This window comes from Vicugna pacos, chromosome 3, assembly GCF_048564905.1.
Source record: "Vicugna pacos chromosome 3, VicPac4, whole genome shotgun sequence".
NCBI classification, from domain to species: domain Eukaryota; kingdom Metazoa; phylum Chordata; class Mammalia; order Artiodactyla; family Camelidae; genus Vicugna; species Vicugna pacos.
This window is the reverse complement of record NC_132989.1, coordinates 17,088,561-17,102,629: the sequence shown is the minus strand read 5'-3', so window position 1 is coordinate 17,102,629 and position 14,069 is coordinate 17,088,561. Positions and strand designations below refer to the sequence as shown.

The window sequence follows — 14,069 nt, the reverse complement described above, 5'->3', positions numbered from 1 at the left end:
CTTCTATTTGTACCGTCTCAGGAGCAAAGGGTCCTCCTGCAGGGTTGATGGAAGCCCTCAGCATCCCCCTGCTCTGGCTTTTCAGCTCTTTGGGAGCTCAAAGAATTGCCCATCTGTTACGCTTTTGTATGTTGCCATCATATTTTTTTCTTAATGTTCTTCAAAAATGTAGCTTGCACACCATGAATATTTGTTGAGTGAATGAATACATATTCAAGCATCTTCATGCTGGAATACAGAGTAAGTAGAAGAGGATTATACTCATATAAACTCCAAGGATGGTCCAAGACGAGAATACACAGCTTTTATAGGGTAATGTTGATTCTGTTAGGTATTCTTTTAGCACTATGTCTATTTATCTCTCAAAGTTCTCTGCAGCTTCTCTGAGTTATCTGTCATCTGTCCCCTGGAGAGACGATGTAAGATGACTTAGTGTGAGATCCTGATAAGGGAAAGCAGAAGTAGAGTCCACGCCGTCCAGCCTGTGGGCGTACCATGGGGTCAGGGCCGTTACCTCACAAATTGCATGGGGAGTTGTGACTTGTAGGAAGAGTGTAGTGATGCAGAAAGGTGAATTCACCAGGAACGAAGCCTACTCAGTTCTGCTACAGCGGGCTTTGACAGCCAGGGTCAGTCCTAGGCATTGAGATGTCAACATTCTACCTCTCTAATTGGAAGTTTCCCACAGGATTTTGCTTAGAAATCGAGCGCTCTGGGCAGGGCAAACCTGTAGACAGGTGCCACAACACACCAATTTCCTTTGTCTAGAGCCATCACCTTACTGTCAGGGTCTTGGGTCAAGTGTGCAGCTTTTGGCTAAGTCAAATTCTCATTATTAAGGATGTTCGCCTTTCTAGAAGAATGCCTCATTTTTTGAGTTCTTTCTGGGGGCCAGGTAGTGTGCTGAGACGTTGGCATGCGTTTTCTCATTGAATTTCTCACCTCGGTAAAGATCACTTTCTTCTTATTCTGATTTTGCTGATGGAGATTCTCCAGCTCAGCCCACTGACTTATTTAAGGTCACAATAAGTGGTGAAGGCAGGTTTCAAACCCAGACAGCCTGGTTTCAGAGCTAAGGTTTGCAACCAGTGCTTGATTGATTCAGTATTGTCTGTTCATTCTAGTCAATTCAAAGACTAGGGTACAAGGTGTACAAGTGCCACCGCTCATGTGACACCTTCTCCCTGTGGGAGCTCCCGCTCCTCCACTCCCCTCCCGCACCCCCCCTTGCAGGCTGCAAATGCTGCCCTCGCCTCTTACTGATGACTCTGAGTTGGAAAGCCAGTGCCGTGTAGTTTGAGACAAATTCTGCACACCGTTCGCAGCAGTAACACAACTTAATATCCTTACCACAACCCTTCCCAATCAAGACAACCAATAACTCTTCTCAGCTTTCTTGCTTTCAGCGTCAGCCACCCCTTTGAGGCCTGATGGGATCCAGCTTTTTAACAGGGGCATGGTCTGAGTAAGAGAAGAATTCGCCCACGAAGTCCTGCGCCTGCCTGCGCCTGTGTGCTGGTCGATGAATGAGAGAGATTAGAAAATTGAGGAATTTGGGACTGCAGTGAGCAATCTAGCAATGGATGACAAACACTCATGAAAGTGTTTATACCCTTTACCTGGGTAGTTTGCCTTTGGAGGAGCATGTTGGGAAGATGGATTTGTTAATGTCTCCGGGAGTAAAACTGACCTAACCTTTCGGTGTTTTTCAGCACCTGAGATGTTCAGCTCCAGCAGAGAAGCGGGCTATTCCTTTGCTGTTGACTGGTGGTCACTGGGAGTGACGGCGTACGAGCTGCTCAGAGGCCGGGTACGGTAGTTACACTTCTCTTTGGTTACTTTTCCAGCAAGTTCCATTTTTAGAATGAAAATGGATTTTTTTTGGCTAAAAATCAAGTAGTTTGCGAGGGGAAAGCAGCAATGCCCAGTGATGCTAGTAACCACCTTTGGGATTTCTGCACATATGAATTCACCCTCCTACATGTGGGACCAAACATGTGAGTTGATATTAAACTATGCAGATAAAATTAAATGAACAATAGGGATATTATTAACTCCCAGAGAGGGGAAATCAATACACCTCACTCCCCCATATCCTGTATAAATATATTTGTTTGTTTAAAGAAAATCATTTTGCAGTCACAGTACAGGACTCTAACTCAGACACACTTCCCCAAGGCGAGTGTGAATTATTAACACAACACAATTCATGCCCTGTCTTTTTGGATTCCTGTCTTTCATTTGGCTCTTGGATTCTGGGTTCAGCGGCAAGTAAGAGTAGTTTCCTTTTAAAAGAAACACTTCTTAAACTAAGAAAATGCCTGGGAAGAATTTTGGAAGGAAATTTTTTTTTTCTCCCTCCCATATTATTGGACCCCATGGTAGTTCCCTGGGATTTGATGTAACTGACAACGTGTTAACTTTGTCAGATTCATTTTTCTTTTCTTCTTTTGCTTAGGAAAGGTAAAGAAAAGTTACTCTTAGGTTGCTGAATTTATACATGCATTCATCAATTCAGCGTTATCAACTCCCATGACTGTGTTCTACTTAGATCCTCAGACCTTCTTCATCTCAGACCTGAAAGTTTGTGCCCTGTTACCAATGTGTTTGCATTTCCCCCAGCTCCAATCCCCGGCAACCACTTTTCTATTCTCTGCTTCTTTGAGTTTCACTTTTTTTAAGGTTCCATATAGAAGTGGTACCATGCAGTATTTGTCTTCCCTGTGTCTGACTTATTTCACTTCACATATTGGCCTCAGGGTCATTCATCTTGTTGCAAATGGCAGGATTTCCTTTTTTCTTATGGCTGAATAATATTCCATTGTTCATATAAATTATATGTTACATGTTATATATAATATTCCATTATTCACTTACAATATATCCATATAATATTATGTATAAATGTACATGTCATATATAATACGTAAGCATGTACTATATAAGTGTATATGTATATATGTGTGTCTTCTTTGCCCAGTCATCTGTTGATGGACATTTAGGTCGTTTCTGTGTCTTGGCTTGTTGTAAATAGTGCTGCAGTGAACATGGAAGGGCACATTCTTTTTTGTAGACCACAGATCTAACTTTTCATGTTTAAAAAATGCTTCGCTCCCCAGTGCCTCACATATTCTTACACACACTCCTCAGATACCTTAGCTTGGCATTCTTTGACTTTTAGAACCAGGTTCACTTTTCAGATTTTGCTTCAGTCTGAATGACCTTGACTCCTGACAAACTCATTTCAGCCTCTCTCACTTGCTCCTCTCTCAAGGCATCCCAAGGGGCTTCTCTCCTCTTGTTCCTCTGCCTATAAAGGTATTTCCAGATAAACCCTGGTCTTTTATTTTTTTTTTTGAATCATTCTTTGAATAAGTTTGGAAATTGCTCCGTTGAGTTTGAATAAAGTTAAGGATGTGCCTTGATTGTAGAGCTTTGCAGAAGCCTTCTGTCTAATGGATACTGATCATTTCTAAGGAAGAAACAGACTTTTAGATGACCCCAAGTTTCTTTTGCAGGAAGGGCCTTTCTCAGACTCAAACCCTCCCTGTTCTTTATGGCATTGGATAACACAGCACCTTCTCTAAAGAGACTTTCTCTGCTCTCTCTTGGCTAAAGTGACCTGTATCTCTTCCAAATATTTATGTACTTTCACTCTCTTAAGACCTTTCCTTATTTAACATTATTGGGAAATATAGAAAAGCATGGAAATGAAGGTCAACATCAACCATATCCTCTAAAGCAAAGAAAATTTTCAATTAAGAAATTAAACCCCAGGGGAGGATATAGCTCAAGTGGTAGAGTGCATGCTTAGCATGTGTGAGGTCCTGGGTTCAATCCCCAGTACCTCCATTAAAAAAAAATTATTAATAAGTAGACCTAGTTACCTCCCCCTGCAAATAAAAACAAACAAACCTGTGTTTAAAAAAAAAAAGAAATTAATCCCTCCTTTGATCTTCCAGTCTCATCATTCCAGAATGAACAGCTTGCTGTATTCACTTCTGAACCTCTTCTGTTTTATGAGAATATCTATTTTCACATACACGCACATATATAGTATTATTGTTGTTGTTTTAGAAAAAAATAGACGTGTGCTTTACCTTTCTGTTGTGATTTCTTTTTCGCTTAAGATAAAATGTAGAACTTTCTACATCGAATACCTAAATCTATTTTATTTTTTAGGATTAAATCCATTTCGCAAATGTATTACCCTTGTAAATTCTTCCAGGTATATCAATTTTTAAGTTTTTCTCTCCTTTGTATTACTAGACTGTGCATTTATTAAAGGTGAAGCAAGTGTTTTATATAGTTGAGTATCAGCCACAGTATTTAACTTTAAATGGGTACCTAACAGATACAGGTTTAAAGTATGGAGGAGCAAGTCACTGCAAATCAATTCTGACACATTCCAGCAACAACTCACCAGCGAGGCTGCACGTAATTATGTTTCAAAATATAGCCAATCAGAAGAAATGAAATGCAGGTATTTAGTTACAACCATCAGCACAACTAAACTACAGAAGAAGGGTGCTAAACAGTAATTGCCTCCACATTTACAAATTGTTAATTTACAGAAAAATGTATGCTTCCAAGGGAAATGTGCCTGGAACATCCCTGTGGTCTCTGAGCTTGGCCGTGGTCTTGATGAATGGGTCCCTTAGCCCTGACACTGCTGTCATCCCTCTTGTCCCAGCACTCATCGCCACTGTAAAGGCAAGGTCCACATCGTCTCTAGTTCTGTATTATCCATATTAGCTTCTGATAGGTACATGTCGTTTTGCACTAATTGTACACCTTTAGGTGCAACTCTTTTGCTTCTGTACCCCTGAAATAAGGCTGTTACCACAACACCTCACTTTGTCCTGGCTAACATTTTACTTTTTCCACCTTGTTTATTCTTTATATTCTCATTCTTCATGTATACACTGCCCTAGAATTATTTGATATATCCTGTCACTGCACACTGTGGTTTTTCTTTATAGCATGTAGTCCATGCGTGCGTGTGTGTGTCCGTGTCCAGTCTCTGTAACTATTCACGGTCTCACTGAGTGAACTATAGGTGCTACCAGTGTAGAAGCTCCATCTCTCTTATCGTCATTGCATCCTCAGTGCCAAGCAGAGGTACTGGACCGTCGCAGGCATTCCATAAATATTCAGTAAATGAACAAATATACAGTTGTGGTTGTAGATGACTTAACATAGATTTTAAATTTTAGAACTAGAAAAATAAGTTATTGCACAGGACAAAGGCAATTTGACTATTTTTTAGCAAGTTGACAGACCATGAGGATTTAAAATGTATATTAAATTCAGTCATATGGCCTTCTAAAGTAAATGAAAAAAAATACAACATGCTGAAGCCATTTGCTTGTGGCATTCATTAGTTCATTTAGTGGTTTATCAAAGCATTTTGTGTTTTTAGATGTCTCAGAGGCAGGTTTAGAAACATCTGGGAATTAAAGAAGTAAATTTGAAAAAAAGAAAAAAAATGTGTGCCCTCGCCTATAACCTCAGAAGCTTGAGTGTGCCAGACCGGCCCCAGCTCTTAATGGTAAACACGCAGTGAACCACACGTGGTGACCCATGGCGCCCTTCAGCCAGCTAACAGTCAGTAACACTGCGGATGCTGACAGTGCACCTAGGACGCCGAGTTATGAGGGTTACTTCTCCTGTATCGTTACTGAGACAAATGAATTAACTATGGTCCTTCGTTCGGTCTTGAAGGAAGTAAATATATGGTGAGTGATTTTAGACCTTGCATAAAATAATGAAATTTGGCCAGTCTCCTTTTTCGGGAGTCAGCCTCTCGCACTTCCTGGTTCCCTGAGCAGCTGCTGCCGCCATACTATGTGCAGAGTTAAGCCTTCCTTCACATCAGCCTGACTCATGACTCATCTTGCTGTTCGCTATTTACATTTATATCCACCATCATTTTTACCCTTCTGTCAATAATGATAAAAATCTCTCCAGTATATTAGCCACTCTACTGAGAATTGTACATGTATTGTGTCATTAATTTTCCCAATAATCTCCTAAGGCAGTTTATTTTTACAGATGAAGTAGCTTCATCTTACAGATGGAGGAACTGAAACTCACACTGAGTGACCCAGCATTCTAAGTGAAGAAATACCAGAAAGAAAAATATCATATGATATCACTTATATGTGGAATCTAAAAAAAGAAGACACTCATGAACTCATCTACAAAACAGAAACAGACCCACAGACATAGTAAACTTATGGTTACCAGGGGGAAAGGAAGTGGGAAGAGATAAATTGAGAGTTTGAGATTTTCAGATACTAACTACTATCTATAAATTAAATAAACACCCAATTTCTACTGTATAGCATAGGGAACTATATTCAATATCTTGTTAGTAACTTATAATGAAAAATAATATATGTACATATATGTATGACTGAAACATTATGCTGTACATCAAAAACTGACACAACATTGTAAACTGACTATATTTCAATGAAAAAAGAAAATAAAATGATAACAAACAAAAAACCAAATGGAGTGGCCCAGGTTAGCACTCAGTCTTTTGCCTCCAGAGCTCAAACACTTAATTACATTATATCACCTTTTAATACTGATTTACAACAAGGGAAAAAATGTAACTCCTCCATTTCTTCCAATTTAGTTCATGGGTCCACAATCATTTATTAAATATCTTGAAAGAACCAGGCTCTTGATAAATGCTCATATCCATGTTAACTGTCTTATTGTTGGTTAATCTAATATTAAAATTTTGTTCATTCAACAAACACGTAATGAGAGCTTACTGGGTGCTAGGTCCCACAGGCAAAAATGTATGGAATAATCTGTGGCACTGTGTTCACAGTTCATATACAGAGAGCCAATCCCAATGCGAGTACTTTAGGAAAATACAAATTAACATAGGTAAAGGCTGCCCTCTAGTGGATGTCTGTGAAAACTATAACAAAGCCACCAGTTTGTTTTTTGCTTTTTCTCCAAAATTAAAAGAAGAACCTGGTTCTCTCAGAAATAAAAATACTTTTGCCTCATCATAAAATTCTCCACCCTACTCCATAGAACTGAGAATTTATAGCATTTTGGATTGAGTTTAAAGTTTTCTGGGTACCCTTCGATCCCAAACTTAGTAAAAAAGTGTATATGGTAAAACTCTGGATCTGTTTATAAACAACAGTTAAATAACACTTTTTAAAAAGTTCCATTTACTGAGCATTAATCCAATATTTTATATGAATACTTATATAAGTTACCTTACAAAAAAGTTCCAAATTGGCATCTCAGGGTGGATTTAGCCCACAGGAATGCTTCCTTTGACCCAGAGGAATTACCAACTTTTAAAATTCTGAGATTTCACAAGAAACTATAGATCCCTGGTACCCTTTTTATAAAGTAGGAAGTCTGGAAACAGTGGACCGCATTCGCATATGGCAACACAAATACCACAATCAACTGAAAGGAATTTGAAAATATTGACAATCCATCAATACAAGCTCATAGATAACAAGAACAGATTGGTGGTTGCCAGAAACGTGGTGAGGGGTGGGATGGGAGGTGGGACGAATGGCTGAACTGTTTTTGTTTAAATAAATTGAATAGTTCTTTGAGAAAAAAATGAAAATGATATTGAGATTTTACTGGTTGAAAACCAGCTTGGAAACATTTGCAAAGCACAATTTTTTTTCTTTTCCCCTATGAAAATGAAGCCTCTTATTTCTTTTCACTTCTTTTCCCCTTTAAGAGACCATATCATATTCGCTCCAGCACTTCCAGCAAGGAAATTGCACACCTGTTTGAGACGGCTCTTGTGACTTACCCTTCTGCCTGGTCACAGGAAATGGTGTCACTTCTTAAAAAGGTAAGAAGGAAGATTGCAGGACAAAAAGAAGTGATTAAAATACAGACACGTGTGCTCTGGTTTGAGGTTAGAAGTTAAGGTGCAATATTGGAAGCCGTCATGATAATATACGTGTCCAGAGTGGGCTGTGCCGCTAACAGCTTTCAAACGCATGACTTCATTAAAGCAACGCCTGTGTCCTTTTGTAAGTCCCAAAGACATCTCAAACTCCACGTGCCCAAAATGGAATTCTTGAACTCTCTGTATTTCCTGGACTTTCTCCAGTGTTCCCTCTCTCGGTGACTGACCTCTCCATCCACTCACTTACACAAGCCAGAGCCAGAAACCATTCCTCACCACCACGTTCATAGCTGACCTTTTAAATATCTTTTGACATTGTCACTTCTCTCCATCTCCACTGCTGCTGTCCCAGTCCTCCTGCATTCAAGTCTTGCCTTATAACTGGTTTGCCCCTGCACACTTTTACACACTCCATAAACACAGGGATCTGTTCAAAGCAAAGTTCATTGTCTTTGTGTTGTTCTTAGAATACAGATCAAAATAATTTATATAGTATAAAAGTTCTAACTACCTGTCAAGTCTTATTTTGGACTTTTGTCCCCCCTTTGACTATAAATAAACTGCTTTGCCCTATTTTTCCTCTTCTCTTCCCCCTCCCCAACCCCACCTTCATTCATCAGTCTCTCACCACAGGGCCTTTGCACATGCTGGTTTCTCTGCCTCAAACAGTGCTCCCATTCCCCAGCTCTTCCAGCTCTTCCAACTCCCTCCCTTAGATCAGTACTATTCAGTGTGATTTACTGACTGGTTCAGGTCCACAAACTACTTCCCAGAGCTCCATGGCCAGAAGAGGAATTGAGAGAAGCATAGAAAACTTCTATAGAATTTGATGCTGCTGAGACCTCAAAGCACATCTCCTTGAACAGGGTACAAGCCTATATAGGTTGATGTCAAACCCCAAAAACAAGTTGCACACAGCGTGGAGTTCCAGACTAGCTATGCACAGTAAGACCATGTATTAGTTTCAGTGGGTTGGAAATCAAAACAAAGAGAAATAACTAGCCCTTCTGCATAGTTTGAGAAACACAGTTTTAGATCTCAGCTCAAATATCACATCCTCGGGGAGCCTCCCTCTCTCGTTAGCCCATGTAGCGCAATCTTCATCGTATTTTTCAGTTTGAACTTCTATATTGCACGTGTGTGGTTCTTGGGCTAATGACCGTTGTTCTCTAAGCTGCGCAGGGGAGGGCCCACGTCTGACTTGTTCACCAAGGTATCCTCAGCATCCAGCCCAGAGCCTGACAGGTGGTAGCATTTGATATTTGAATTAACGAGGTCCAGCATTTCCAACAAATTTTCAAGTTTCAACAGAATGATTAAGGACAATGGTAGCAAGAGCTCAGTCATGTGTATTGAACGATTATGTGAAAGAAAGAATAAGGAGCCCAAGAAGATGGGCGTGGCTTTTTTCTGAAGAGAGAAAATCTGCACAGGTTGTTGTCGGTCAAAGAAAAACGCTTTGGGGGCTAAGGATTCAAAGCCTGTGTCCCTTGTCTGTGGGTCAAGTGTCCTGTTTTGGAATAGAGGTATTGCCATTGGTGATATCAAGGATAAAGAATAGGGGGTCATTTTCCATAAGCAAATTTTCCTTAGTTCCAACACAACCCTCTTCCCCCAAGAGTATATACCCTGATGACCCACAGTTGTCACCCCTATGCCCATTCTCAAATGGAACTAGTATTTCCCACTTGAGTGATATATCCTATTGGTCTGGGCTGTGGGGTGGTTAAGGGGGAAAAAAAATTAATCCTAGTTCCTAAAACCCAGAAATAGAGCAATAACCTTAGTTACATCTTATCCGTGTCAACCCCAGTATATTTTGATTAGCTGTAAAAACAGCTACAATTTTTAGTGTGAAATGAATTTCATTTGTAAAAACGAATGTACATTTTCCACCTAATAACAACAGACCTCTTCATCACTTTATGGACATGGCCTCATTTAGTCCTAGCCAAGCCTTGTGAAATAGAGAACAGACCTGCCCATGATTAGTAAGTAGAGGAATCAGGAAACAAAGGCAGGTTGGACTCAGTAGGACAAGCTGTTTTCATTCACCACGTTGCAAAACCCAACTTACAGTTCATTCTGGCCACTTGTCATCTGTGTAACTTGTTTATGCAGCTGGGGAAGGAGAATGCTGCCTTATATCCTCCAATCCTACACTTGAAAATATCTGTAGGGAGTCTGTAAGATTTTTTTGTCCTCCAACTTTTGACCTTCCTCATGACCTTGATGTTGGTATTCCATCGGCAGCTTCTGGAACTGAATCCAGACCAACGGTTTTCTCACTTGTCTGACATTCAGAACTTCCCGTACATGAGTGATGTGAACTGGGATGCAGTTTTGCAGAAGAGGCTCATTCCAGGATTTACTCCTAACGTAAGTCAACCCTAAGAAATCCATAGTAGCTCGCATCCAACGCATATTACTCTGTTTGCAGATATACACGTGGTCTCGTTAGATAAGGACGCAGGTGTTGTAAGACTGCCCGGATTCCCATTTTACAGGTGAGGAAACTGAGGCACACACAGGGTAAACTGGCCACCAAACGTCACCCAGCTATCAAGTGGCCGAGCTGGGATTCTAGTGTAGGGCTGTGTTGGGAGTTCTGGCTCCGTACACCTTTTGCGGCTTACTTTCATTGGAAAGAAGCCCTAATTCTACAAATAGTCATTTCCAGAAATCTGTTAATTACAAAAAAAGTTTTCTCTGATTCCCAAGATGCAGAAATTGGTATCCATGGAGTCCTGGGAGTATCCAAGGACTGGATGCTGTTGGGATTGGGGTGAGGTATTTATTTCTACCATTCATCCCTCTACCTCTGGTAGGTCTATGCCAGGAACTATATTCACTATGACTAATAGCCAAAGGGAAGTAATTCCCACTGGAGGTACTTGGCCAAGAAACATCCGTGGCTTCCCGCAGCCCGCTGGTAAAACCAGATCCAGAAGTTCCCTCCAAGGGGCCCAGTGAGACCTCTAGCTCCTCTCTCCCTACAGCCTGATTCCACGCGTCCAGTTGTAGGAAGACTGGCAGAATGATGAGCTCTTAGACAATTCAGTTTTCTGTTCTTAAGCCCAAGCCAGGAGTCTGCTGTGGGTGTGATCCTTCACGTGCCAAGAGCAGAGGGAGATGCTGTGACAGGTGGAGAGAAGGCAGTGGGGAGGAATTAGGGGTGAGCATGTGGCACAGCGGGGGGGGACTTACCTGGCCACTCTGCAATGAGCCATCCATCAGTGCAGCCTCAAGAGGCCTTTTCTGTGTGATTCTGACTTACTTGTGAATCTGAATTATCTGGGGAGCATATTAAACATGCAGTCTCCTGGCCCTGGTGTTCGGAAGCACTGATTCTGGAGGTCTGGTTGGGGAACTGGGAATTTGGGCAAACAACTCGGGAGATTCTGATCCACCGTTGAACCCACTTGGAGAAACATGGCCCCAAAGTTCAAACTTTAGAAAAGTAATTATAACTTGATCTTCTTTCTAACTCACGAAGGGCTCCTTGAGAGTTCAGAAAAATAAACAGATTACAAAATCAAAGAACATGAAAAACAATGCTGGCAGTAAATTATCAAAAACTTTGAGTGGGAATTCCAGCTTGTTATTCTTGGACTGCCCCCGTGGGACTCAGGGTTAGTCTCCATACTCGGTCGAGTTTTATTTTTAGAAAGATGCAGGAATGTAAAGAGCGAACCAACCTGTCTTCCTTGCAGAAAGGCAGGCTGAACTGCGACCCCACCTTTGAACTCGAAGAAATGATTTTGGAGTCCAAGCCTCTGCACAAGAAGAAGAAGCGCCTGGCCAAGAAGGAGAAGGAGATGCGGAAATGTGACTCCTCCCAGGTAAGCAGTCCCCTCCGACTCAGGGTCCCGGGGCTCTTCATGGCCGCTGCATTTCACTGGGGGAGCTTCTGGTGGGAGGTCATCCCAGCACCTTGATTTTGCTGCTTTGGGAATCTGAGGAGGGGTTGGACACCCCCGCTTCTGAAAGGGCAGCTCTGTGGGCCTCCAGCAACATTGCAAGCCTGAACCTTCCCCCCCAGATCTCTGCCATTAACTTGATTCACTCGTTGTCCTCTCCCTTTAAAATTTGCCGTCTCCTAGGAGAGATTCTAATTGGCCAAGCCTGGGCCAGGTGACCACCCCTAGAAGGGCAGGCAGTGGGCGGGTCCCAGAGTACAAGGCAGGGGTGTTTTGGGCCCCCGCCCATCAAGGAGTCACGGGGAGCAGCCAGCCCTAGAGGGAGTGTCTGGTCTTTGCCAGAAGCAAAATCTTGTGCTATCTATTCACAGAAAACACAGAATTCCATGTGGTTGAGCACTACTGCTGGATCTCAGGCTGATTCAAATTAATTTTGTAACTGACAGTATTATTCTCTATCAGTTAAAGATCTCAGATTTTAGTATAGTAGCTCGCAGGGACTCAGCAGGATTTTACACATGTGGTTCTATGTATTATAATGATGGTGAAGGAATAAATATCCACTTGGCTGCTAATGGTCATCCATTAATCCACATCATCATCCACCCACCCACCTCCGTACCCACTCAACGAACGGTCATCTATCCCTCCCTCCCTCCATACATTTATTTAGGCTACTTTGATTGAATCCCTGTTATCTGCCACATTGTGTGCTCAACGCTGAAAATAGATAAATTTGCGATGTAATTCCTGCATTCAGTGACATCTCTGTTCTGGAAGAACGCATACTCTTGTGATGAAAATAGCTGTGCAAACAAATGCGTATCTTCACTGTCCCCGGTTTCCCTAGTCCTCAGGGGCCACTGTGCCCTTTAATGGTCGAGTAACCAATGTCCACATCCTGCTTGTCCACAGAACTGGCCTCTTGACAGATTCCCACCCATAAGTGTTTCCTAGGGCCCTCCGAGGAATGCTTAGCTGAGCCACAGACCCCTCTTGCCTGTTGTTTTTCGCTTCAACTCTCTTCCTGCTAATGATCTGTTCTTCTTCATATCATAACCAACTGGCTTCTCCAGGCCCATGCCCCTGGAGAGCTTGCCTGTGCCCACTCCTCTGCTAACAGGCCCCCACATGGAGAGACAGACATCGTCTGTGTTGTAAGTTTTCTGAAGTGTTAGAGATGATAGCAATTTGTAACTTTTTGCCATGCCTACCGTGTTCCATGTGGTCTGTCTGCCTCTCCCGGCACCATCCTTATACTCGACCATTCTTGACTCACTCAGATCTCTCCAGCCACACTGGCCCTGCAGGTGTCCGACCCTCAAGCACTGCAAGTCTTGTCCTTCTTCAGGGCACTTGTTCTCTTTTCCTGTAAGGTTCTCCTCTTGGATTTTCACTTAGGGGTTTCCTCCCTTCCTTAAATGCCACCCTTAAATGTAGCAAAGATGAGGTCCCCTCACCATCTTTCTCCTTCTCAGCCCTTATTTTTTATTCCTTTGCAACATTAACATGGTTTTTAAATGTTTTATTTATATGTTTGTTTACGTTTATTTTTCTGGCCCACTGAAGTGAACGCTTCTTGTGGGTGAAGACCAGATCCGTCTTACCCACATTGCCTTCATGGTACCCCAAGAGTGCCTCTAATACAGTAGAGGCTCAACAAGTCTTCGATCAATTCATTGAAAGAAGAAAAGTTTAAAACTAAACAGTGTCAACTGGTCGACTGGTCATTGCTGTTCTTAGAATTACAAAATCAAGTTCCACCCATGGGACGTCTCCCTTTGGTCCTCCACCGTCCTAGTTCTAACCTGCACCCAGCCACCCGGTTGTGGGGCAAACTCCCTCCCCTGCTGGAAAAGGCCATGAGCCACTGACCCACAGTACAGAACCCCCAGCATTTTCTAATACTAAGCAGAAGAAAAAAAGCAGTTTCCTCTTCCTCCCAGGTCTCATATCAACTTCAGAATCACTCGCCAAGCAGCAGCTCTGCCCATGATATAGAGGTCTTTACATCCTTAATCAGAGTTTACATCTTCTTAATCTTTTTGCTTGTTTCATCTTGTTTGTAACTTTTTTTATCATGGTAAAATATGCATAACCATTTTTAAGTTGTTTCTTTCTTGATTCAGTGTTTGTTTGGTTGCTATAAACCTTTGATTGCTTTCCAGAGTTCTGACGATGTTGGCTGTGACAGTTTCTGCTTGAATTTGTCTGTTTCATTTGAGGGGTGGGAG

At 41.9% G+C, this 14,069-nt stretch overlaps 1 protein-coding gene across 1 annotated transcript in view; it reads left to right on the top strand.

The window, feature by feature from the left end:
* STK32A (serine/threonine kinase 32A) overlaps positions 1-14,069 on the top strand; it is a 110,865-nt gene that overhangs the window by 90,318 nt on the left and 6,478 nt on the right. The window contains exons 7-10 of the mRNA XM_072955474.1: positions 1,713-1,810; positions 7,739-7,855; positions 10,169-10,294; positions 11,629-11,757. Of these exons, the coding sequence (XP_072811575.1) occupies positions 1,713-1,810; positions 7,739-7,855; positions 10,169-10,294; positions 11,629-11,757 (470 nt within the window). The remainder of the gene's footprint in view (positions 1-1,712; positions 1,811-7,738; positions 7,856-10,168; positions 10,295-11,628; positions 11,758-14,069) is intronic.